The sequence below is a fragment of the Pseudozyma hubeiensis genome, assembly GCF_000403515.1.
Source record: "Pseudozyma hubeiensis SY62 DNA, scaffold: PHS69, whole genome shotgun sequence".
Taxonomy (NCBI): Eukaryota; Fungi; Basidiomycota; class Ustilaginomycetes; order Ustilaginales; family Ustilaginaceae; genus Pseudozyma; species Pseudozyma hubeiensis.
Window position 1 is genome coordinate 1 of NW_012133851.1, and position 24,750 is coordinate 24,750.

At 57.4% G+C, this 24,750-nt stretch overlaps 12 protein-coding genes across 12 annotated transcripts; 3 read left to right on the forward strand and 9 right to left on the reverse strand.

Annotated features, from left to right (window-relative positions):
• Positions 1-313: 313 nt before the first annotated feature.
• On the reverse strand, positions 314-917 carry PHSY_007209 (potential mitochondrial Complex I, B13_NDUFA5 subunit; the record flags this gene model as incomplete). The annotated part of the gene is made up of 2 exons (XM_012337803.1): positions 314-425; positions 514-917. The coding sequence occupies 2 exons, from the start codon at positions 915-917 to the stop codon at positions 314-316; spliced, it is 516 nt and encodes a 171-aa protein (XP_012193193.1).
• Positions 918-1,416: 499 nt separating this feature from the next.
• Positions 1,417-2,193, reverse strand: PHSY_007210 (hypothetical protein; the record flags this gene model as incomplete). Its single annotated transcript, XM_012337804.1, has 1 exon — positions 1,417-2,193. The coding sequence occupies one exon, from the start codon at positions 2,191-2,193 to the stop codon at positions 1,417-1,419; it is 777 nt and encodes a 258-aa protein (XP_012193194.1).
• A 415-nt stretch (positions 2,194-2,608) lies between these two features.
• Positions 2,609-2,992, reverse strand: PHSY_007211 (hypothetical protein; the record flags this gene model as incomplete). The annotated part of the gene is made up of 1 exon (XM_012337805.1): positions 2,609-2,992. One exon carries the CDS (start codon positions 2,990-2,992, stop codon positions 2,609-2,611), a length of 384 nt encoding a protein of 127 aa, XP_012193195.1.
• Positions 2,993-3,240: 248 nt separating this feature from the next.
• On the forward strand, positions 3,241-5,949 carry PHSY_007212 (SKT5-like protein; the record flags this gene model as incomplete). The annotated part of the gene is made up of 1 exon (XM_012337806.1): positions 3,241-5,949. The coding sequence occupies one exon, from the start codon at positions 3,241-3,243 to the stop codon at positions 5,947-5,949; it is 2,709 nt and encodes a 902-aa protein (XP_012193196.1).
• A 134-nt stretch (positions 5,950-6,083) lies between these two features.
• Positions 6,084-7,565, reverse strand: PHSY_007213 (fructosyl amino acid oxidase; the record flags this gene model as incomplete). Its single annotated transcript, XM_012337807.1, has 1 exon — positions 6,084-7,565. The coding sequence occupies one exon, from the start codon at positions 7,563-7,565 to the stop codon at positions 6,084-6,086; it is 1,482 nt and encodes a 493-aa protein (XP_012193197.1).
• A 488-nt stretch (positions 7,566-8,053) lies between these two features.
• On the reverse strand, positions 8,054-11,659 carry PHSY_007214 (pre-mRNA splicing factor; the record flags this gene model as incomplete). Its single annotated transcript, XM_012337808.1, has 1 exon — positions 8,054-11,659. One exon carries the CDS (start codon positions 11,657-11,659, stop codon positions 8,054-8,056), a length of 3,606 nt encoding a protein of 1,201 aa, XP_012193198.1.
• A 786-nt stretch (positions 11,660-12,445) lies between these two features.
• Positions 12,446-12,886, reverse strand: PHSY_007215 (midasin; the record flags this gene model as incomplete). The annotated part of the gene is made up of 1 exon (XM_012337809.1): positions 12,446-12,886. One exon carries the CDS (start codon positions 12,884-12,886, stop codon positions 12,446-12,448), a length of 441 nt encoding a protein of 146 aa, XP_012193199.1.
• Positions 12,887-13,042: 156 nt separating this feature from the next.
• Positions 13,043-14,526, reverse strand: PHSY_007216 (hypothetical protein; the record flags this gene model as incomplete). Its single annotated transcript, XM_012337810.1, has 2 exons — positions 13,043-13,331; positions 13,949-14,526. 2 exons carry the CDS (start codon positions 14,524-14,526, stop codon positions 13,043-13,045), a joined length of 867 nt encoding a protein of 288 aa, XP_012193200.1.
• A 628-nt stretch (positions 14,527-15,154) lies between these two features.
• Positions 15,155-16,168, forward strand: PHSY_007217 (hypothetical protein; the record flags this gene model as incomplete). Its single annotated transcript, XM_012337811.1, has 1 exon — positions 15,155-16,168. The coding sequence occupies one exon, from the start codon at positions 15,155-15,157 to the stop codon at positions 16,166-16,168; it is 1,014 nt and encodes a 337-aa protein (XP_012193201.1).
• A 169-nt stretch (positions 16,169-16,337) lies between these two features.
• PHSY_007218 (hypothetical protein) lies at positions 16,338-17,273 on the reverse strand (the record flags this gene model as incomplete). Its single annotated transcript, XM_012337812.1, has 1 exon — positions 16,338-17,273. One exon carries the CDS (start codon positions 17,271-17,273, stop codon positions 16,338-16,340), a length of 936 nt encoding a protein of 311 aa, XP_012193202.1.
• A 297-nt stretch (positions 17,274-17,570) lies between these two features.
• PHSY_007219 (hypothetical protein) lies at positions 17,571-19,112 on the forward strand (the record flags this gene model as incomplete). Its single annotated transcript, XM_012337813.1, has 1 exon — positions 17,571-19,112. The coding sequence occupies one exon, from the start codon at positions 17,571-17,573 to the stop codon at positions 19,110-19,112; it is 1,542 nt and encodes a 513-aa protein (XP_012193203.1).
• A 161-nt stretch (positions 19,113-19,273) lies between these two features.
• Positions 19,274-24,706, reverse strand: PHSY_007220 (hypothetical protein; the record flags this gene model as incomplete). Its single annotated transcript, XM_012337814.1, has 2 exons — positions 19,274-23,564; positions 24,243-24,706. The coding sequence occupies 2 exons, from the start codon at positions 24,704-24,706 to the stop codon at positions 19,274-19,276; spliced, it is 4,755 nt and encodes a 1,584-aa protein (XP_012193204.1).
• Between the last annotated feature and the right edge of the window lie 44 nt (positions 24,707-24,750).

Below are 24,750 nucleotides of genomic sequence, written 5' to 3' on the forward strand. Positions count from 1 at the left end.
TGGAGGGGAAGAGGTGTTTGGAGAAGGTGCTGGGGGTGGGAGGGTGGGAGACGTGAAATGACAGATGACTAGAGAGAGAGTGTGTTGGTTCGCGTTTGTGGGTGTGTTCCGAGAGACAACTTTGAGCGAAGACGCTTTCATTGCGCCATGAACAAACACATCCACATGTTGCAAAACTCATACCTGATCATATGAGAGCTCTTCGCATTGCAGAAAGACCCAACTACACATCATCGATCCATTTAACATCCAAAACCCCGACGAACGATCATTCACCCGCCATCGGCCATGTTACTATCGCTGTTGTTGGTCGTTACTTTTTCCCACCATCGACGTTCTGGTCCTCTCCACCTTCACCTGCCTCTTCTGCCATGCTGAAGTAGCTCCACTGTCCTGGAGCTGGAGGATGTTCGAGTGGTTCCCAACTGTATTTTATCAAAAGTTCCAGAGGTCATGTCAGTAATCTCTTCTTCTCTTGTCATACACGCCGAGGGGTTGGAGGTTACAACTTACGCTTTCCAATCGACCATCTTCGCGGCCAACCTGTACTCAGCCACTGCCTGCTCCAAAACCTGTTCCAGCTGTCCCGCGTCCAACTCCTGCTCCGCCTGCTCGTAGAGCTCCTCCAGTTGATCCGGTTTGCTGCTCACGGCTTTAGCCTGACCGTTGAATTTAGCGACAATGTCGAGGCGCTGCTGGGTGAGTGCGGACGTGGCCTGTCGGTATACCGATTGCTCGGGAAGGGTGGAGAGGAGGGAGAGAGTCTTAGTGTAGCGAGATTCGAGTTCGGAAAGGGGGGAGGTGGAGACGTCGAGACCGGTGATGTTGGTGGACTTCTTGAGACGTGCGGCGAAGGCGGTGGCGCTAGGGGCGGTGGAGGGAGAGGGTGTGACGGCGGATCGCAGTAGGGTGCGCATGAGAGATACGGGTCGTGTGACGAACATGATGAGAGTTTGCACCGAGTGTGTGTATAAAAGGTATGGTGTGGTAGTGAGGAAGGGGAGAGCGGTAGTGGAGTAGCGGTGATTACCAATTGGTGAGCCTCGAATTGACGCTGCGAAACCTCGGATCCGCCGATCGGAAGATATTCGTGGTCGTATTGTTTTCCATTTGTAAATTACAGAAAGCGTAACATTCACTTGATTTTCGGAAAGCGTAGCTCAACATCTCACTGCAGCCTTAGATGGCCGTGGTCCACACACTGCTCTCGCCATCACACTCGCTGAATCACTTTCAGCAATAAAACCCGTGGCCACGTATAGAGAGAGAGAGAGTGCGAGTATGTACAAGATTGGTGATGAGAACAGGATATCGACATTGAAGAAAGTATGTACAAGCAAATGCAAGCCATGGATCTCAATGACCAGGCCCTTACGCACCCGTGGCGAAGCTTTTGCAAGGCAGCAATGCACCGCTTCAGAAGTCGCCACCGCCGACATCGTCTCCGCCGCCGTAATCTCCGCCGTAGTCGTCTCCTCCACCACCATCCTGGTATCCATCCTGATACGCATCGTTCATCTCGTGCGAGATCAAGGCACCACCCAACATACCGGCACCCAAACCCAACGCTGCGCCTCCTGCCATACCCATACCAGCACCGCCTCCACCGAACCTGCCACCGCCCATGCCACCCATCCTTCCCCCGCCCATCATGGGCTGCTGAGCGTACATGGGTTGCTGCTGCGGATAACCACCGTAGGCGCCCTGCTGCGGGTACCCGCCGCCGTACTGGGGTTGCTGGTAGTTCTGCTGCGGTGGTGGCTGTCCGTAGCCGCGGTTATCTTGGGGAGGACCGGAGGGGGGAGCGTAGGCACCGGTGCTGCTCTTGTTCTCGTCGTTCGGGTGGACCCAGATGGATCGTGGAGGAGTGGCTTTGGTGTCGACGTAGAAGTAGCGCGAGTAGTTGTTGTCCCACTGCTTGACCCATCCGTCCGGCAGCGGACGATCGTCGTCCTTGGGCTTTTCCGACGGAGGTTGTGGCGTGGACGAGTGTTGCTGCTGCTGCTGCGGTGGAGGCTGTCCGTAGCTGTTGTTCTGACCGCCGTAACCGCCGTTGCCGTACGAGTTTTGCTGGTGGTAGGGAGGTTGCTGCTGACCGTAGCCTCCACCTCCGTAGCCACCGCCACCGTACTGCTGCGAGTTGGGTCGACCGGAGTTGCCCACCTTGCTGGCGAGCTTGTCCAAGAGACCCATTGTGCTGAAAGGATGCTAGATGAGGGATGAGGTGTTCGTGTGCGCGCCGAGAAGGGCAGAGATGGAATGCTAAGCGCGCCCGAGTGTGGCGGAGCGTGGATGTGGTGGGGAAGAGGAAGGAGGAGGGAGAGAGGGAGAGCGGGCGGGAGGGAGAGAGGGAGACGACGTGGAACGATGATGATGGACCGAGGGCAAAGAACAAAAAGGCTTGGCGTTTGATAGGCACACGCAGAGCAGGCAGTTCATTTCACCGACCTTTGCCGGGTCTGCGATCTGCAGTGTGCGACTCCTCAAAAAGGTGGGGGAGAGCGAGACACAGAGTCAACGGTGGAGGCCGCGCTTCTCGGCTGTGCTCGAGTCTCTCGCAGAGCTAACAGACGCGGACGGGCCACAGGCGAGAGAGATTTCGTCGATTTCACTCTTCTTTCTCACCACGTGTGTGTCTGAAGCTGAATCTGAGCCAGATGCACACAGCCTCGACTTCATTTTCGGTTTCGATTCCAGCTTCGCTAATTCTTTTCAACGGTTTCAAAATGAGCTCTAACAAACCTCGATCGCCACGCAAAAGGGGCGGTTGGCGGTTGGCTTTCCTCGTGTGAGTGCGATTGTGCGTGTGTTGGACAGCCAAACTCCGACAGAGCAGCGCAGCATCAACAGCGGCATCGACCACGAGAGTGTGCTTCTCGTACAAATACTTTCGTCTTGCAAGCATCACATCGCTTTCGATCACCCGCACAACCAGCGGAATAGACAAGCAGTTGCACAGATCGATCCAATCGCCGTCTATCTGTCTTGCCATCGTCCGCTCAAACACCCCGCACTGCGCTGTCCAAGCTCGACCAGCTGCCAACGATTCGGTGCTAGATCACTCCTATCGAGATGACGAGGTCTGTGCTTTGATCCATCAAATCCAGCTTCTTCGCTCTTCTGCCATCTCGCAGTCTCTCGACACGCGATAATAGCGTTACTGCCCCTGTCGCACACCCAGGCGCGGTCTCGCAGGCTTGCTGCCCGGCTGGCTCGAGCGCTACTTCTTCCAATATGTCGATGCCCACAGCTGAATCCAGCGAGTCGCTCTCGGCTGCCTACGCTCAAAACTACGACCATGCCTACTCGAGCCCGCAGTACAACCAGCAGCAGCACTACAATCATCCCACTCAAAACCACGACTCGCATCTTCATCATCACAACTCCACCTCCTCCTCAAACTCTACCGCTCCTGCCTCTTCCTCGGCCTCGGGATCCCACCCCGGCCTGTCTCGGGCAGGCGGCAGCGTAGGCTCTTCGGGCTCCCAGTCATACTACTCTTCCACAACAACAATCCCGCAACAGGCTGGAAACACCTACATGCAGCATTACAACAACTATCACCCGCAGCAACACTATCCTTCCCCTCCCACCGGTCCATATCGTCCTCCTCGTCATATCAGCAGCAACTATCCAGAGCAGTCCCAGTCTGCTGCTTTGAATCCTGCTAGAGCTGCTGCTGCCGGTCATCTCGCTCCAGCCCCTCCCATCTCATCCAACATGTACGCACAGTCCAACATCTCCATGCCCGCCCTCGGTCCCGTCGCCACCGATTCTTCGTCCAGAGCGCCTCCGCTCGCAGACGACTTTGGCGACTCGTTCGCCAACATGAACCTCTACGGCACACCCAAGCTCGGCCCACAGCGCTCAAAGTCGCCCGCCTACCAGACTACGCCAGGAGGCTCTAGCAACGACACTGCGTCAACAAAGGGCGTACCCAGCGCCGCGTCCGTTCGAGCCAATGCCATGTTTGCCAACCAGGAGATCCATCAGTCTGCGTCAGAAGTGCAGCCCGAAAACTCGCTAGCTGCCATCGCGGACCAAGTCGATCAGGCTGCGGCCGACCTTGATCCCAACGTTGCCGGTGTCTCGGCGATGGCGCCTTCACAGAACGATCACTCGAGCAGCCACCATACCATGGGCAGCAGCGCTTACCATGCAACTCAAGCCGCAAGCGCAGCACACCCTGACTGGAACCCACAACATGGCGCTGTCAATCCAAATTCGAACGAGCCAACCTACGCCGGTCAGTATGCATCGGGCGCTCGACAGCATTCGGCTCCCGGCGAGTATCCAGGTGGACAGTATGTGGCCAGCTCGACGGATGGTCATGGTGCCGGCGCTGCCGACGGTGGTCAGATGGCATGGGATCCAAGCGCCGCAGCTGCTGCAGGCTACTACGCTACCAACGGAGGCGCGCAGGGCGTCGGGCAGCCCTACCATGCATTTCAGCCACAAGCGCTCCACTCTGCAGGCTACCCTTTCTCTGCTCAGGGCGGTCACGCAGCCTATCCAGGCGCGGGCACACCTTCGGGCTACGAGTCGAATCCTTACTTTGCTGCTGCTTCTGGCTACCTCGGCTTTCCCGAAGGCGCCGCTCCCGGTTTCCCTCCCGGTTCCGCCGATCCCTATGGTGCTGCTGCGGGTAACGGTACGCCTGGTATGATGGGCATGGCTGCTCCCGGTGGCGTTCGACCCAACATGCTCTCGCGCCAGGGAACCCAGCTCTCAATGATGTCGACCAACTCGAACTCATTCGCAGGCATGGCTTCCACCAACCCACGTCGCAAATCCAAAGATGCGGCTCCTCAACAGACGCTGCCCTTCAACAAGTCGTTCGTCACCGAATACCGACAGCGCATGAAGGGCGACCCCGACCCGGAAGCACAATTCGCCTATGCAAAGTACCTCATCGAGGCGGCCAAAAAGGTGCACGATCCATCCGACGGCCCCAAGCAGCAACGCAAGTACCGCGATACGCTGCTCTCGGAGAGTCTCAAGCTCATCAAACGTCTCGCTACCACAGGTATGGGGCTGGGCAAGCCTCCGTACGCCGAAGCGCAGTTCTTCCTCGCCAACTGCTTCGGCAACGGCAGCCTAGGTCTGCAGGTAGACCACGAAAAGGCGTACAACCTGTACGTGCAAGCGTCCAAGCAGAACCATCCCGCCGCCACCTACCGCACCGCCGTGTGCAACGAGGTCGGCGCCGGAACGCGACGCGATCACCACCGAGCGGTGCTCTTCTACCGCAAAGCATCCGCGCTGGGCGACACCGCGGGCATGTACAAGCTCGGCATGGTTCTGCTCAACGGAATGCTGGGTCAGCCACGCAACGTGCGCGAGGCCATCGTCTGGCTCAAACGCGCTGCAGCGCAGGCGGACGAAGACAACCCGCATGCGCTCCACGAGCTCGGCCTGCTGCACGAAAAGGCGACCAACGGCGTCGTGCTGCACGACGAGGCGTACGCGCGCGAGCTGTTCACCCAAGCTGCGCAGCTCGGCTACTCTCCGTCGCAGTTCAAGCTCGGTTCTGCGTACGAGTACGGCAACCTGACGTGTCCCGTCGATCCACGCCGGAGTATCGCGTGGTACACCAAAGCGGCGCAGCGCGGCGACGGCGAGTCCGAACTCGCGCTCTCCGGCTGGTACCTGACCGGATCAGAGGGCGTGTTGAAGCAAAGCGATAGCGAGGCGTACCTCTGGGCGAGGAGGGCTGCTAGCAAGGGGATCCCCAAGGCGGAGTATGCGGTGGGGTACTATTCCGAAGTGGGCATTGGGGTGGCGGCGAACCTGGATGAGGCCAAGAGGTGGTACATGCGCGCAGCGGCTCAGGGGAACAAGCGCGCGATGCAGAGGTTGACGGAACTCAAAAAGATGAAGGGAGGGATGGGGAAGAAGGGCGCTAGACCGACGAGAAAGGATGCCGAGAAGGAGTGTGTCGTTATGTAAAACCGTAATCACATTCTGCAATGGAGAAGACACTTAGCATAGCTTTTTCACAGGAAATCTTTATTGCTTGCAGACCACTGTTTTAGGGCGGGTGAGAGAGCGTCGACGTGACTTGCTGCCAGCTGTAGCAGCCCTTACAATCTAGCTCTGGCGTTCAACCCCTCTACCTGCTCGGCGACGAACCTGTTGCTATCGGCACTCGTCACTTTTCCACCCTGCTGCTTGATCTTGTGCAGGGACTGCTGATGGTTCCACGTGAATCGCTTGAGGTCCACGCCCCAGTTGTTGCGCTGAAGACCTTTTACGGTGGCCCAGAGTTCGCCGATGACGGGGAGGAACTTGAATGCGTGACCGGAGTCACCCGATACCACCCAGACATTGCTCGCTTCTACCCCCGCGTTTTGGAGGGCTGGGTGGTGATCCAGCGTATCGAGGATCCAGTTCTCATCCAGGGTATCGGAGTACCAGCAGATGCGCGTTCCCACCACCCTTTCCTTTTGAGCGAGAGAGGGGTAGACCTTGTGGAGTTCGTCGAGCATGATATCGAGATGGGTAGGGGGGATGCAGGATTCTGCTGTACCGAAGTGATCCGTCGCAGGGGAGTGAGAGTGTTCGAGGGCGGAGGCTTCGAATCCGGGGTAGGCACCGGTGTCGGTACCGGAAGGTGGGCGGGGGTGGACAAATCCGTTCGAGTGGTAGGCGATCTTCATCTGCCACTCCCCACCCTCCAGGACTGGTTCGAAGAGGTAGAATCCGGAGGAAAAATTGATCACCACCGGTGTTCCTTTGAACTTCTCCGCTTCAGCAGCTGTCAATCGCAGGATCGCTACGCATTGTGCTGAGGGTCGAGTCAACCACCCTCCTGCAGCGGAGAAGGAGGGGGAAAAAGGTTTAGTGAGAGTGGTCAGGAGATCGCTCGTCCAAGCACCCGTGGCGATGACAATGTTCTTAGCGAAAAGGGTGGTTCCGGAAGACGTCTTGACTCCGACCACCTTGGTTCCTTCGAGAACGAACTCGGTGACGAGGCAGTTTCCGACGACCTTGACACCGCGAGTGATGGCGTGCGAGAGCATAGCACGGGTGGCATTGTTCGCTTCAGCCCACCCACCTCTCGGATTAAAGTAACCCGTCTGGGTGCTACCGAACCCCTTCAACCCTTCACCCAATCCACTCTTCTCCACCCCCGATAGGATCTGCTCCACCTGTGAATCTTCCGTCAATCTGTACGCTCTCTTCTTCCCCTCCACTCCCACCTCGAGCTGCACATCCTTGGGTTCCCAAGCGTGTTTGATTCCAGCATCAACGTACTCCCCCACTCCCTTTCCACTCTGACTACGAAACAACACCCCCACCTCATGATAGAATTTGCGCAAAACATCATCCGCTCTCCATTTTGATATAGCGGTCTTGGCAAGACTGCAGTACGTCGGGTCGGTGTAGTCGGCACGGATGATCTTGTTGAGATCATTCGATGCACCGGAGGCGGAAACGAAGCCGTCCGGTGAACGATCGATGACCGTGATGCTGGGAGAAGGGGAGAGGTGGGAGAGGTAGGAGGCGATCGAGGTTCCGCAGACGCCAGAGCCGATGATCAGGTAGTCCGATGTCGAGGTCATGATGGATCTGGCTGGAGAAATGGTGGTGGTGATGGTGGTGGCAGGAAGGACAGAACGAGAGAAAGAATTGTCATACCCTCCTCCCGTGATCAACCGCTATCCGCCAAGTATCTTTCCCTTGCTATCCAATCATGTACTAGTCCGCAAAACCCCACGTCCTTGTCAAGGTACGATAAGGCAGACTCACACACCCAATCCACTACAGAAGCTTGCATCGTTCGGCCTGCATCTGCCGAACGGAGCCTCACCGAACACACACACACACGAGTGCGCTTCCCATACAGTTTTTCTTCGGGCGTCTGCCGAGGTTCAACTCTCTTTTCAAGAAAGTCCGGGTTTTTCACCGCTGTCCCCGCGCGTCCAAAAAAGATAAGATTGCTTCCACGCATACTTCGGCGATTTACCGAACCCCTCTCGTCCCTCCTTGACACCTTTAATCTCACACACACGCGATTTCCTTCTCCAATGTGTTTGCCATTGCGCTTGCCTCATCCAAACGTCTGACTGCTCTTGCCTACGCGCTTAACCTTGCTCAAGCGCCACTCATCCTGATGCTTGGCAAACCTGTCGTAGAGCGGCGCCACCTTCTCCTCCCTCTTCCTCTTGCTCAACCCCACCTCCGCCTGCCGGAAGAACCTCGGTGCCACCTCCACCAACCATTTCGGCTCCACCGCCGTCACCTCGCGCATATACTCGCGCGTCGTCAACACCACCTCGTGGTACACGCAGTACTCCGGCGCCCGATTGAACAGCGAAGAACTCGGATGGATGTACACGCTACCCCCCGATTCCGCCAAACTCTTATACCCTTCCTGTGGATCCTTCTTCGCTGCATTCCTGAAATACCCAGAACAAATCGCTTTCCTCACCCGGTTGTAGTTCTTCCCGCACGACACGACATCGTGCGAGTAGCGGTCCATGATCCCCACCAGCTGCTTCCGAACATCCTGCGCCCGCTTGAGACTTCTCCCCTGCACAAAGTTCTCCATACACCATCCCATGGAAAACTTGCTCGCCGCCCACCCGTTGTACACGCTCAACAGCGTCAAATGGTCCCCCTCCGGTTGGAAGAACTTGGCCTTCTTGGCGTCCGCAACCGCCTGCTTGTCCTTCGGTCGGTAGAACACGTTCTGCACGCTCAGCATCGCTACGATCGACAGCATCTCCTCGCTGCACCCCAGATCGACCGACGCGATGAGCATCTTGGACATCATCGGTTCCATTGGGAAGTCGGCCATCTTGCGACCGAGGCGTGTGAGCAGCCCTTCGTCGTCCAGCGCAGAGAGCGCGTAGAGCGACTCGAGCGCCGTGAGCAGCGTCTGCGCAGGAGGCGGGTCCATAAAGTCAAAGTTGACCAGGTCGTTGATGCCCATCGCTTTCAGAGCCAGGATCGTAGATGCGAGGTTCTGCCGTTGGATATCGGGGATCGAATTGGGCAGCATCTCGTTTCGATACGCCGCTTCCGTGTACAGGCGGTAGCATTTTCCAGGTCCTGTACGTCCCGCTCGTCCGGCACGTTGCCGAGCTTGCGCTTGTGAGATGGGCGTCACCACCAGGGAGTCCATTCCGAGTCGTGGGTCGTACGCGTTCTGCTTGACGAACCCGGGGTCGATCACGTAGAAGATGCCGTCGATCGTGATGCTCGTCTCGGCGATGTTGGTCGCCAAGATCACCTTTCTCGATCCGGCAGGTGTCGGTTCGAAGATCTTGGTCTGCATCTCGGACGGCAACGCCGAGTACACCGGCAGAATGATGAGTTCCGGAACGCTGGGTCCCAACGCCTTCATGCGCTCAAAGAGGATCTCGCAGCTGGTATCGATCTCCTCCTGACCCGTCAGGAACACAAGGATGTCTCCCGTGGGCTCGGAAAGGTGGATCTGCATCACCGTGATCAGACTCGCATCCAGGTAGTCCGGCTCCGGCTCCTTGGTGTACATGATCTCCACCGGAAATGTCCTGCCCGGAATCGTAAAGATCGGACAGCCGAAAAAGTACCTCGAAAACTTCTCGGCATCCAGCGTCGCGCTCGTCACGATCAACTTGAGATCCTTCCTCCTCTTCAACGCCTTCTTCAGCAGTCCGAACAGAACGTCGGTCGCAATCGTCCTCTCATGCGCCTCGTCCAACATGATCACCGAGTAGTTGGTCACGTCCGGATCCACCAAGCACTCCCTCTGCAGCATTCCATCCGTCATGTACTTGATCTTGGTCTCGGGACTCGTGCAGTCCTCGAATCGGATCGTATACCCCACCTCCTGTCCAACCCTGCACCCGACCTCCTCCGCAACACGCTTGGCGACGCTGACAGCCGCCACACGTCTTGGCTGCGTACAGCCGATCTTGCCGCGATCCGCAAAGCCTTCTTCCGCCAGATACTGCGTCATCTGCGTCGTCTTTCCCGATCCTGTATCTCCTACCACGATCAGCACTTGGTTGTCCCTGATCGCTTGCACCAGCTGTGAGCGCAGCTTGAAGATGGGCAGACTCTGTCTTTGCTCCTGCATGGAAAGGTTGGTGATCCTGCCAAAGGTGGTCGCCTTGTTGAACGTCTCCTTCTTCCACGCGGGTTGGTCCTGCGCCTTGGCACCGAGAATGTTGCCACGTCGATCTTGCGCAAACGTGCGATCTCCTTGCTGGGCCATAGGGTCGAGCCATCCGGACGTCATATCGGCTGCTTCGGCATCCGCTTCTTCCTCGGCTTCTTGCTTGCGTAGCTCTCTGCGTTCTTTTGCCAAGGAAGCACCAGCCATGGCGGCGCGATTGAGCGTACCATCGGGCGCCTTGACGATCTTGACGGGTGACATTTCGATCGACGAGCTCGTCTGCCCTTTGAGGAACGGTGCTTCCTTTTCATTCACTTCAATGTCGATCTCTTCGTCATCTTCATCGGCGCCGGGTCGGGTGTTGGGCGTGCGAAGATCTTCTTCGATGAGTTCGGGATAGTCGCTCGCTTTGGCAACACCACTGGCGATGAGTTGACGCAGCTCCCATCGTTCGGGACTCGTGAGTCGTTTGATGCTTCGACCGCGTCCGTCTTCTTTGACGGTGATACCGCTTCCGGCTCCATTGCCGTTGGATGACCTTGCGCCACCCAGAGGCGCACTGTTGGCACCGCTGGCGGAACGCGCGGCGTGACGCTCGCGTTCTTCTTCCATCTCGGCTTCGCTCTTGATGCGGAGATGTGGGGTCAGATCGCGTCCGGAAGCTTGATCGACGTCCTTCATCGACAAACCGATGCGATCACCGACGACCGACATGACTTTGACTTTTACCTTCTGCCCTCGAGAGAGAAGGTCAGAGGGATGGTTGACACGGGTACCGGCTGCGATCGAGCCGATGTGTACCATGCCCTCGAAACGACCACGGAGGCCTTCGAGAGCGACAAAGGCGCCAAAGTCGCGCATATTGCTGACCTTGCCGTCGTAGATCTTGTAGAGCTGGGGTCGGTCGTCGGGTGGCGGACGGGAGAGATGTTGTGGTGGTCGGTCGTCGCGACCTCTGCGGGACGAGGAGGAGGATGAAACTGCGCGATCGTTGTGGTCTAGCCTGCTCGGTTTGCTGGATGATGGCGAGCGATCGTCTCTTGATGAGCGATCTCCATTGGAGCGTGTGGATGACTTGGAGGCAGCCATGTCCTCAAACTCCTTCATGAAGTCGTCCACGGCGTTGCGACCTTTCTCCTCGGAGGGTTGCCAGTCCTGATCCTTGATGGCGAGGCCAGGGAACATGCGTGCCTTTCGCTCGCGTTGCTCATCATCCGGAGTTGCCTTCTCTTTGCCCTTTGCGCTGGGTGAAGCAGAGCCTGGTTTGCCGTTTGTTTCCTTTTTGGAGGAGGAAGCCTTCTTGTGCTTAGGATGCAGGCGAAGAATGAGGCGATCGAGGTTAGTGACAAAGCTGTCTGGGAAATCGGCGCCCACCTCGGAGAGCTTCGATTTGAAGTCGGCGACAGAGGTGGCTTGATCGTGCAACGACAGGATGAACTCTGCAAGGACGCGATCGTTGATGCCGGTGTGGTTGAGCAGTTCTGTCGCGATCTTGCCTGTCAGGGAGAGGAGCTCGAGCTGATAGAGCTCGTCCTTCTGCTTTGACGCCATGATGAAGGACAGACGCGTTGCGCATGCGCGCTGACCAGCCTGAGATGCCAAGGGCGGTGCTGGCAGTTAGCAGCAGAGATGACAGAGACAGAAGATGGGTGGAGAGTGTTGATGTCGGAATGCGCAGCAGCTCGAACCCTTAGAAAGAGAGCACTCAAAATTGGCTGCTCGGAATTCGGCGTTGAGATCGAAAATCATTGTTGTCACGGAAGACCCGATGTGACAAGATGAGAATTTCGAACATGCAAGGCCCAAGCCTGTTGCGTGAAAGTGGGCCGAGTCGAAAGTATAAGCGCCACAACCTCGCTCGCGCACGCTTCACAGTGACCAGGCGGCGGAAGAGCACGAGCCAACGCTGCGGATCCACTGTCGAATAACGCTCACACCTCGCCTTTCCCCGTTCAGTCCTCTCTCTCTCTCTTCCTCATCCTTCCCCCATCAGTCGCCTCCCGAAGCTCGACTCAGCAGCTTGATCATCGCAGCGACGGCGCAAATGGTCCATTGAAAGGAGCAACGAGATCGGGAACCACTTGTCTCAAACGCAGACAGGCGACTTTCAATCAGCGCATTCACGGACTCGAGTTCGCGACAACATTCAACATGGGACCACACCACCCGGCTTCAGAGACGGCGGGAGAGAGAGCACCACCACACGACCTCGACGACAAGCCGCTTCGAGATGCAGCGCCTGGTGAAAAGCCGACAGACTCGTCCAAGTCCAACATCGATCCCAAGAGCAAGGAGAATGCCATTCGGTAGGTAGCCTTTCTCCCCTCCTCGCCGCTATTACCGCGAAGAATACTGATCATCTTTCCTTCTTGCGTCAACAGCTTTGCTCCGGTCTCGATCCCACGCAGTCGTCGACTGCAAACGCTCGGCGTGCTCTTCTGGGCGTTGCTGCTCCCCATCTGTCTCAGCATCTTCTTCCTCCTCCTCTCCTTCCCCATCTTTTGGCCCATCCTCGTCCCCTACCTCATCTGGATCAACTTTATCGATCAAGCCGCGGAAAATGGCGGACGACGTTTCTCCTGGGTCCGGAAACTCCCCGTGTTTCGCTACTTTGCCGAATACTTCCCCATCTCCATGATCAAGACGACCAACCTTCCGGCCGATCGTCCGTACATCTTTGGCTACCATCCTCACGGCATCCTCGGCGTCGCTGCTGTCGCCAACCTCGCCACAGACGCTACTGAGTTTCCGGAGAGTTTCCCGGGAATCACACCGCATCTCTTGACGCTAGCGACGAATTTCACGATTCCGCTGTTCAGGGACTGCCTGATGGCGATGGGTATCTGCAGCGTTTCCAAGCGAAGTTGCGAGGCGATTTTGAGGAAGGGAAAGGGAAGTGCTATAGCGATCGTTGTGGGTGGAGCGAGTGAGAGTTTAGCGGCTCATCCGGGAACGGCGGATTTGACGTTGAAGAGAAGGTTGGGTTTCATCAAGATCGCGATACGAAACGGGGCGGATCTGGTGCCGGTGTTTTCGTTTGGAGAGAACGACGTTTACGAGCAGCTGAGCAATGAAGAGGGTACGAGGATCTATTGGGTGCAGAAGAAGTTCCAGGCGCTGTTTGGATTTACACTGCCGTTCTTCCATGGCAGGGGGTTGTTCAATTATAGCGTTGGGTTGATGCCGTATAGACATCCGATTGTTAGCGTTGGTAAGTACACTTCTCAAGGAAAGAGAGAGGGGAAAGGGAGAGGATGACTGACGACTTTTGTTGCAACGCGCGTTGGATGTGGGAAACACAGTGGGCAAACCAATACACGTCAAGCAAAACCCAAATCCTAGCAAGGAGGAGATCGAAGAAGTACAGGAGAGGTACATTGAAGAACTCATGAAGTAAGTATCACCCGACCGAAGAGCGGGATGGAAGAGAACTGGTTTTTGCTGACACTGTGGTGCTTCATTGTTGTGGTTGCGGGGGAACAACAGTATCTGGGAGACTTGGAAGGATGCGTATGCTGCCAATAGGACCAAGGAGTTGACGATTGTAGCTTAGCTTGGTTTGAGGATCTGACTTGCAATTGGACATGTTGGGTTTTTGTCTGCGCTGCATAAATGTGTGCGGGTTGGCAAAGGTGTTTGTTGGCGTGCGACGCACGATAAGTGGATTGACGAGCGTCTTCACGGATTGTGTGTGCGAGAGTGTGTGATAGCATACGCGTAGAGCAGTTGCGAAGCGGTGTCAAGAGTTTTGAAAAGTGTATTACAGTGTTACAGCATGGGTCGTTGAGTGATCATGTGCAGCGACTATTCGCGCACTATACGCTTTCCGGCTTTTGTTACTTTGCCTCGTCCGAAGCCACCTCGGCAGCCGGAGCGTCCTCGACATCGCCATCATCCTCATCGTCGTCGTCCTCGGCGCCAAAGTCGGGCATTCCACCCATACCGGGCATGCCTCCCATACCTCCTCCGCCCATCTGAGCCATCATGCTCTGCAGATCCAACCCTCCCGCACCGCCCATCCCCATCATCGCCGGGTCCATACCGCCCATTCCACCCATACCACCCATACCGCCCATTCCGCCGCTGAGATCCTCCTCGGCATCGTCCTGCTCGTCCTCGTCGACCCACTTGTCGAAATCGGTCTTGACGTTGTGCAGCCTGACCTTGTCCTTTGTCAACCTGGGCCAGTACTCCTCCTTGGGCGTCTTCTTGCGGAGGACGGCGTAGAGGCACTTGGAGTTGAGGTGGGTTTTGGAGGATTCGACGTCGATCTCGTCGAAAAAGTCGAGCGAGAAGGAGTAGGTCTTGTTTGGGATGTTTTTGGATTCGTCGCCGACCGAGGCGTTGAAGGTGAAGCCGGTGGAGGTGAGGTCGAACTTGGTTGATGAGGGGAGGTTGGGCACGTTGATGGTCAACATCACCACGTTCTGAGCAGAAAGAGAGTTAGAATCAGAGTGAAACGAGTCAGTGTGAGTGGTTCGAAGGCAAGTATGGGCAGTGGTGGCTAGAGAGTTGGACTTACCTTTTCTGGTTCGTCAGCGGAGGAGCGCTGAGCCCAAAGGATCTCTGGTACTACGGTCGACATGATGTGTGTTGTCTTTGTACTCGAGAATGTGAGTGTGTGTCTAGGACAGAGTTGGTGGAAAGGAAAGGAGAAGCTAAGCTGCTCAGTTTGTGCGTTTCTCTCCACTTTGAGAAGAACCGCAGCGGAACGGGACCAAAAGGCTTTTGACAGTCACTCGTCAGTCTGTGCGCAGTTGCTCGAAACAGAGTCGCGTGTCGTCGTAGGCTTCCAGCGACTTCGATGAACAACAGGCGAGCAGCTCGATTGATCGAATCTAACAGTCACGGTCTATCGTGCGAAAAGAAGATTTCCGGCAAGGACCCTGAACGAAATTTCAGCTTTTTTGGCTGCAACCAAACCGAAATCTTTGGTTGTGACTTTTTTCTTCGCTGGTGTCGCTGCGTTGGTGTGTGGAGAAGCAGCTGCTCTTTCCACCCTCTCCATCATCTCCTCACCCGTTCCATCGATACACACATAACGAGATGGCGCCGAAGAAGACAACAGCAACAGCCACCCCCGCTGCCAAGACAAGACCCGCCCGGGCGGCAGCTGCACCTGCAGCAACAGCCACAGCTTCCGCTAGCAAGCCAAACACAAAGAAGCGTGCAGCCGCCGCCGCCGTGGAAGAGGTTCCCTCCAAGAAAGCGACTCGATCCAAAAAGCCAAACGCTGCTGCTGCTGCTGTTCCGGAAGAGCAGGACGCAACGGACGTCAACGAACGCGAGATTATCGCTTCGCTCTCGGACGTCTCTGCCGACTCCTCCGACTCTTCCGACATCGAAGTCGACGAGGCCAACTCATCCGATGAAGACGACGAAGACGACCGTCTCGCCCAGACCACCCAACCACGATCCTCGCTCGCCTCCGTCAAGCTGCCCAACTCCAAAGACGATGTCGTCGTCAAAGCGCGTCTCGACAAGCTCCGAAAATCCAAACCTACCGCTTCCTCCACCACTCCCGGTGTACTCTACATCGGTCGTCTTCCCAAGGGATTCTTTGAAAAACAACTCAAGTCCTACTTCTCCCAATTCGGCGATGTAACTCGTCTTCGTGTTTCGCGAAACAAAAAAACAGGTGCGAGCAAACACTACGCCTTTGTCGAGTTCGCCGACAGGGATGTGGCAAAGATCGTAGAGGAGACGATGCACAACTACCTGATCGATGGGAGGTTGTTGCAGGTGAAAGAGGTGAGCAAGGATAAAGTGCACCCGGAGTTGTGGGTGGGAGCCAATCAGAAGTTCAACCGGGTCCCGGGCGATAGGATCGAGAGGGTGGTGAGGGGGAGGGAGAAGTCGGAGCAGCAGCAGAGGACCTCGAACCAGAGGTTGATGGATAGGCAGCAGAGGAGGAGGGAGAAGCTGGAGAAGTTGGGCATCGAGTACGACTTCGAAGGGTATACGCAGGAGGGGGAGGGTGAGGGGGAGGCGAAGAAGGAGAGCAAGGCGAAGGCGACACCGGTCAAGAAGACGACCAAGGCGAAGACGGCGAAGGCTTGAAGAGGATGTGAGGGTCAACACATCGCACAGGCCATTGCCTTCCATCTCTGTACACACAATTCGTTCTCACTTTTACGCTTTCTCTTTTTCAGCAACACGGCATCATTTCTTCCCGTTTCACGTTCCTCCGCTTGACGCAGTGCAACGGATCTTCCGCCCTTTCCCTCCCTCAAACACTGACATCCTGCTCCATCTGCTCCACCATCTCCTCCTCATCCACTCCCAATTCCGTCCTGAACTTCTCACTACTCCCTTGAGCATCTCCACTCTCACCATCGCCCCACCTGCCCTCGACCCTCGTCTCTATATACCTCTCCACGACCAACTCTACCATCTCCTTCCAACTCTTCTGCCCCGGCGCTTCGACCTTGAACCTCGCTTTCTGCCCGAACGTCTTTTGCGCCACACCGATCAGCACGTCTGCCGTGAGACCCTTGATCAGCTGTCGGCTGGAGCGGAAGCGGTGTAGACGATACTCGCCGCCGAGCCAGGGGATATCTGTGTATGTGCGGAAGGCGTGTTGCGGAGGTCTGTGCTTATCCACACTCGCTGGGTCCGACAGCGTCTCCTCGCGTGGTGCGGTGGAGGAGAGGAACGAAGATAGCGGTGTAGACCAGATATCGGCTACTTCGGAGGGGTTTGGTCTGAGCTTCGCTATCGTTGAAGCCGCATTTGGGAGGAAGAAGATCACTGGATGCACCAGTAAACCCATCTTGCTGAGATACGGGTAGCCGGTGTGAAGGTGGACTACGGAGTCAGGAGGAAGGGAAATCTCTTCAATGGATTCTCGCAGCGCAGTGGTGACGACGGACGAGTCGGTGGAGTCGACCTTGCCGCCAGGGAGGGAGGCTTGTCCGGGATGAGAGCGGAGGTGGAGCGCTCGTGTGGACATGATCACGCGTATTTGCGGGGTTGAAGAGGAGGTTGTGGTAGATTCGTAGAGTATGGCTGCAACGGCGGCCTGTTTGCGTTTGGGTACGTGGTCGAGTGGTGGGGCGGAGGGGAGGAGGAGCAGGCGACGGATGTGGGAGGCGGTGGTGGGATGGAGCGATGATAGCCATGATGGGTCCGAAGCGGGGACGCCGTTTTTAGTCGTGGTTGACATCGTCGCTGAGACAGCAGCGTGGGTGCTGTGATGGTACGAAAGTAAAGCAGTGCTGAGTAGCAGGATGATGATGATGTTGTTGATCAAGAAGTAAGAGTCAAGTCGAGTCGGCTCTGGTTGAATTGGCGTGTGCGTCTCGGAATTTGCTCCGACTTCCGTGAATGTGGAGGCGGAAACACAAGGAGAAAAAGTGTTACTTTTGGCTCCTTCTCCTCCTCGTACACTTTCCACCATCCTACCATCGCCTCCCTCCCTCACCGCTGTCTCTTCGCCGGACAGCCACCTTCTATCCCGACCATGACCTCGCAATACGTCACCGAACCACCCACCTCCGGGCTCGTCCACCTCGTCACCTCCAAAGGCACCATCCCCATCACCCTCTTCTCCCACGAAACCCCGCTCGCCTCCCGAAACTTCCTCACCCTCGCCCTCGAAGGCTTCTACGACAACCTCCTCTTCCACCGTCTCATCCCCAACTTCATCCTCCAAACCGGCGATCCCTCCGCCACCGGTCTCGGCGGCGAATCCATCTACGGCGAACCTTTCCCCGTCGAATCGCACTCCCGCTTGAAGTTCAACCGCAGAGGCCTGCTCGGTATGGCTGCGAGCGATGAAAAGACCAACGAGAGTCAGTTCTTCCTGACGCTGGACGCTACACCGGAGCTGCAGGGAAAACATACGTTGATGGGCAAGGTGGAGGGAAAGGGCATCTATACGTTGATGGAGTTGGCCGAAGGGGTGGAGTTGGTGGAAGGGGATCGACCGAGGTATCCGATCAGGTTGAAGGAGGTGAGGGTTGTGGAGAATCCGTTTGATGATTTGAAGCCGAGAGTGACAAAGCAGCAGAGGAAGGAGGAGGAGAGGGCGAGAAAGGAGGAGGAGCAGAAGAGGAGGGAGGAGGAAGAAAAGAGCAAGAGGGGAAAGGTCAAGAAGAATACGGCGTTGTTGTCGTTCGGTGCCGAGGAGGATGGAGAGGAGATGGCGTTGAAGGGTCCGAAGAGCTCACATGATCTGTTGCAGGATCAGAGGCTGTCGAAGGACACGATCGCAGCCAAGGGGAAGAAGGCGAGGAAGGCTGATGAGGGATCGACATCAGCACATGTCGCTGCGAGCGAGATCCGATCCAAAGACGCTTCGTCTTCTTCTTCTTTAGCCGCGCTACCGCCAGCAGCAGCAGCACATACCAACGGTACATCCCGCTCATCCTCAAAGTCGTCCTCTGACGCCACCTCCAAACCCAACTCCAAATCCGCCAATCACTCCTCCTCGGCCCGCGACTTCCTCACCTCACAACGTGCCAAGTACCTCTCCCCTTCCTCCTCCTCCTCCTCCGCCAACAAACAAGATTCCTCCTATTCAGCCCTTCTCTCGTTCCAATCGCGTCTTCGTACCCAATCCACCTCCTCCTCCTCCTCTTCCAGCACGCTCAAACCCACTCCCACTGACAACGACGACGACGAAGAGGAAGCAAAGGAATACGGTGCGAGCGACGACGACGACGACTGGCGATCGCATCGCCTCGACGCTGGTGGACGACCTTTACAGCAAGGTAGCGGAGGAGGAAAAGATAGGATCGAGGATTACGAAGTGCTCGATCCTCGAGATCACGCCAACAAGCTCGAAGAAAAGCGAAGGAGGGAGGGGAAGAGAGGGAGAGATTGGGTCGAGGATGAAAGACGATATCGCGGGGACGATCGACGTAGTTTTCACGATGACAGGAATAGAGGGGGTGGTAGGACAGCGAGACGTGGTGAGGATGGAAGGAGATATCGCAGCAACGGTGACGGTGATAGACGTGACAGGTCCGATAGAGATCGAAGTCATCCCAGGCGGGGTTAGCCGTCTACGTCACACCTCGTCATCATCACCACCACTTCGACCTCTCAACATCGGTGCCACCATCCCATCCTCACGCAACGCAGCGCACACCCACACACACACACTAGTCATTCCAAATCAATTCATCATTTACAAACCAAAAGCTACACAAAGGATTCAACCTACAACTCATCCGGCGAAGGAGGCCTCGAGTACGCCGTCGAATACGGCACGCTCCCAGCCTCGGACCTACCATCCTCGGTCAGGTGCTCGTCAAAGTAGTGCGCCGCGGTCGACTTTGGCGTCCTCGGCGTCTGCGCCAACCCGTAGCTCGCGCCCGTCGAGTAGATCGTGTACGCAATGAGTCCCGTCCATCCGCACTGGTGCGACGCGCCCAGACCTTTACCCGTGTCGCCGTGGAAGAACTCGTAGAAGTGCACCAGATCTCTAAACTCGGGAGCATAGTCGAGCATGGGGATACCGCCGTTGTTGGCCCTCCTGCCCTGATCGTCCCGCAGGAAGATGCCGAGCAGACGATGTGACAGCTCCTCGGCGACGTGGCCCAGATGCATGTAGTCTCCACTGCCTGTGGGGCACTCCACCTTGAAGCTGTCTCCGTAGTACTGGTAGAACCTCTGCAGCGACTCGATGAGCAAAAAGTTGACGCAGATCCAGATCGGACCGCGCCAGTTCGAGTTACCACCAAACATGGGGCTGTGCGAGTCACCGGGCCAGTAGCCGACACCAAAGTCTTCGCCTCCAACGTTGACGTGGAACGGGTTCTTCTGATGATCCTTGCTGAGCGAACGCACACCGTGAGGCGACAGGAACTCGCTCTCGTCCAGCATACGCTTGAGGATCAGCTCGAGACGCTCGCGGCTCACCATGGACAGCAGACGCCGATCGCCTCGACCGCCCACCTTCATGTTGGCGATGTTGCGATCCGCCATCTCGGGTCGGTTGTCCAGGAACCACTGCATGCGCTTGGCGAAGCTCGGGAACCTCTTGAGCGCCGACGGCTCGATGGTCAGCGTGGCGTACAGCGGGATCAGGCCTACCAGACTCTTGACGGGGATCACCTGGCTGTTTCCGGGGCCCCACTGGATGGCGTCGTAGTAGAAACCGTCCTTGTCCGACCACAGGCTGGTGCTCTCGTCGTCAAACGTGTCGTGGAACGACATGGCGTCCGAGATGAAGATGAAGTGCTCGAAGAACTTGGAGGCGATGTCCTCGTAGGTCGGGTTGTGCTTGGCCAGCTCGAGCGCCATGTTGAGCATGTTAAGCGCGTAGAACGCCATCCAGGCGGTTCCGTCGGCCTGACGAAGCGTACCACCAGTGGGGAGAGGCTCGGAACGATTGAAGGGGCCGATGTTGTCGAGACCAAGGAAACCTCCCTCAAAGACGTTGGAACCGCTCGAATCCTTTCGGTTGACCCACCAGGTGAAGTTGATGAGCAGCTTCTGGAAGACACGCTCGAGGAAGTCGAGATCCTCACGGCCGTACATCTTTCGCTCGATCTTGAACACGCGGAAGGTGGCCCAGGCGTGCACGGGCGGGTTGACGTCCGAAAAGTTCCACTCGTAGGCGGGGAGCGCACCATCGGGCTTCATGTACCACTCGCGGGTGAACAGATCGAGCTGCTTCTTGGCAAAGGCAGGGTCGACCATGGCGAGCGGGATGCAGTGGAAGGCGCTGTCCCACACGGCGCTGAAGGGATACTCCCACTTGTCGGGCATCGAGAGGATGTCTTCCATGTGCAAGTGACGCCAATCGTGGTTGCGGATGCGCTTGCGTTCGGGCGGCGGCGCAGGCTGGCCGGGGTCACCTCGCAGCCACTCGGGCTGCACAAACATGTAGAACTGCTTGTTCCAGAGCATACCGGCGAGAGCCTGACGCATGACGTTCTTCATGTCATCGGACATGGGGCCGCTGATGAGCTTGGCGTAGAACTCGTCGGCCTCGGAACGGCGAGCCTCGACGGTGGTGTCGAACTGCTCGTCGTCGTCGATGGCAGGGTCCTGCGCGGGCGTCTTGGGAGTCAGCTTCATCCTGACGACGGCACATCCTCCGAAGGGAGGCACCTGGCGGAAGACGTAGTGGGCACCGGCCTTGGTACCTTCCTTGTTGGGGTTGACGTAGTCGCGAGGAGGCTTGGACTCGTCGGGCGCCTCGTAGTAGGTCTCGTCCTCGACAACCTCCTCCTCGATCTCGACGATCTCGTACTCCTGCTCGGCGGTTGGGCCGATGCTGCCAAATTGCTTCTCGGCAGCAGCAGCTTCGGGCTCAGCCTCGGCGGAAGCGCCGTTGGCCTTGGGTGCAGCGGTCTCGGGATCGCGCTGAATGGGACGCTTCTCTTCGCGAACGACTGTCTTTTTGATCTTGCGCGTCTTTTCGACAGACTTGGGACGGTCCTTCTCCTGTCGGTGCCAGGGGACAATGTGGTCGTGGAAGGCGTCCTTTGCATAGACGTTGCGGTTGTTGCCGTTGTACAGGCGTTCGAAGTTGGTCTCGTTCTCGGTGAAAAGGAGGTCGGGAATCACCTCGTCGTCCGAGACAGGCTCGGGGGCCTGGCCACGCTTGGCGGGAGGAGCGCTGGGAGCGGGACTGGTCGAGCAGTAGAGGTGGTAGCGGCCGAGCTCAGGATGGTCTGCCTGGATGACGTAGTCGCCGGTCTGCTTCATCTTGGGCTTGGGCGGCTCCTCCTTGGGCCAGAACCAGTAGTTGCGGAAGACGAGCTGGGGGATGATGTGAAGGTCGGCGGGCTCGTTGCCACGGTTGTAGGCGCTGATGCGGATCGAGATGGCGTTCTCCTCATCCTTGTCCTTTGCGTACTCGACAAAGACGTCCCAGTACTTGTCGTCGTCGAAGAGGTCGGTGTCGGTGATCTCGAACTCGGCCACGTCGCGGCTGCGGTTGCGCGACTCGCGCACAAAGAGCTCGTAGGGGTACGACTCTTGCGGATACTTGTAGAGCATCTTCATGTAGCTGTGAGTGGGCGTGCTGTCGAGGTACCAGTAGAGCTCCTTGACGTCTTCACCGTGATTGCCCTCGTTGTTGGCGAGACCGAAGAGACGCTCCTTGAGCATGCGGTCCTTCCCGTTCCAGAGAGCCAGACTCAAGCCCATCCTACAGTGGTTGTCCGAGAGACCAGCGAGACCATCCTCGCCCCAGCGGTAGGTGCGGCTACGAGCCGACTCGTGGGGGAAGTGGGACCAGGCATCTCCGTTGGACGAGTAGTCCTCTCGAACGGTACCCCACTGACGCTCGCTGAGGTAGGGACCCCAACGCTTCCAGTGACGCTTCTTCTCGGCGTCCTCCTGGAGACGCTGGTCTTCGGTGGAGATCCAGTGGTTGGAGCTGGCGCGAGCCTCGACGGCGTTGTTAAGGTTGCCGGTAGGACCGCGTGCGTGGCCGATGTCCTCCCCGCTGGCAGACTGACGACGCGAGTGAGCGGGAGTCTGTTCGCCTACGGAAGGAGCACCCTGGCTGAACGACTTGCGATGGTAGGTCTCGGGACGAGCCGAGTAGTGGTTCGGATTGGCGTACTTGGAAGCGTTGTCGGGATGGTAGTCTGCGCGGAATTGGTCAGCGTTGGTGCGCGAGTGGAAGGACTTTTTGTCGGAGATACCGACAGGGGTGAGATCGTCCTTGTCCTGGACAGAGCCGTTGATGGACTTTGCCTCGCTCTTGGGCTGCTTCTTGGGGAGCTCAGTGGCGGACGGGGCGGAAGCTTCCTGCTTGTTAGCCGGAATGTTGATGCTCAGAGGCTTGACGGATTGCGTTGCTTTAGACTCAGCAACCGGAGCGGCAGCAGCGCTGTCTGGCGTAGGAGTGTTGTCGCCGCTCTGAGCAGATTTGCTGCCGTTGGAAGACGTGACAGCTGCGGCGGTGGCAGCAGCGGCAGCCGAACCCGCAGCCGCTGCTGCAGCTACGGGGACACTTTTGTCGGAAGGCATGCGTTCAGCAGCTACCTGGGGCTTAGGAGCAGCCGACTCGGCCGTGGGAGTAGTTGCGGAAGAAGCCGATTGAGCGGGCGCAGGAGCAGGAGTGCTCTGCTGCGTTTCGGCCTTGGCGGCAGGAGCAGGCTGCGACTTTGCTTGGGAAGAAGCAGGCTTGGACGCGGTACGAGGAGCAGAAGAGGGAAGCGGCGAAGCACCGGCGGAAGGCGACAACGAGGAAGCGGTGGTTGTGGTGGTGGTGGAAGCCGCCGGGGTGGTGTTCTTGGAAGGAGTGGTGGGAGGGAACGGCGAGGAAGGGGTGGAAGGACTGGGTGAGGCGCCGCGGTCGGATCGACCAAAGATCCTCGAAGAGGCTTTACCTAGGGAGGCGGCCGGCGAGCTCGGGTTCGAGTTGGAGCTGGCCTGGTCCTCCTCGGATCGGACACGGCCGTGGCTGGAGGAGGAGGCGGACGACTTTGTGCGGCTAGAGCCAAACACCTTGCGTAGCTGCGAAGCCATGATTTTGTCACTTTCTCTGCAGCCAGAGGATCAGCCACGAAGGGAGGGGACAAAGGGGCGGAAAGCGATGCAACGATGGAGGGATGAGGTCGAGGAGAGGAAGGAAGGAAACAAGGCAGCGGAGGGCTAATCTGCAATCTGTCTCTCGTCGTGTGCCGAGCTCTGTCAATCAGGGTTTTGCTCGAAAAGCGATGCACGCCTGGGCGCGTGTGATTTTCGGAGAGGAAGAACGAGACAAGAGTGTCATCCGATGGAAGGGTGCAGAGCGCGATGGCGAGGGTTCAGCAAGCGAGACTCTACGGGATCATGGTCGATCCAGAATGGATCCGTGTACCAGTAGCCAAGACGATGCAGGATGACTCAACGGAAACCGAGGCTTGCCATTGCAGTCAAGGGCAACGAGACCAAACGAGGAAAAACCGGATGTGTTCGAAGAGTTGCAAGCTGCTGCCACCTCCCTGAGAAGTATACACACACCAAAGACGACCACGATTTATTATACAACTGTGATGGGAAGGCTTGACGCTCGCTCTGCCTCGAGACCGGCGACAAGCATCAGCGGAATACTGTGTCTGCAATCGCGAAGGGTGTGCAAGAGAGTCGTCAACAGCAGCCGGAACGGGCGAGAGAGCGGGCGGGATCGATATTGGACAGGCAGGAAGATCGGCGCGCTCGGGCCTACTGAACACTGTACCTGGCTGACCGCGAGAGACGAATTCTGGTGAGCAGCACTGAGCAGAGGATCGTCGACTGAGTGAATGCGGTGTGACGGCGGAGGAAATTCTGGAACTGGAAGCTAAGAAACAGATTCGCGATTGACGGACTGCAGCTGATGCAGCTGCTGCTGCTGTGGCTGTTGAAGGCGGAGAAGCAGACTCGCTTGCAGCATCGTGCAGCTGAAATTCGCGACTTTTTCCGTAGGGGCGAAAATGTGGCCCCAGACAACTCGCTTGCCGCTGGACGAGCAGGATCGTCGTTGTCGTCGCCTTTTTCTTCTTGGCCAATCACACGGCGAGCCTGCAAGCTATGCGCGTGGGCACGCAACGAGACAGGCACGCGCATACGAATTCCCCGGAGTCTCCTCCCTTTCTCTGAGCCGACAGCTTCGGCGTCCTTGCCATCTCGTCCCTCGGTAGTACATGCCTGTTGGTTGATCATCACCTCTGGCTGCTTCCTTCGCTGTAAGTGCGAGCTGTATCAGC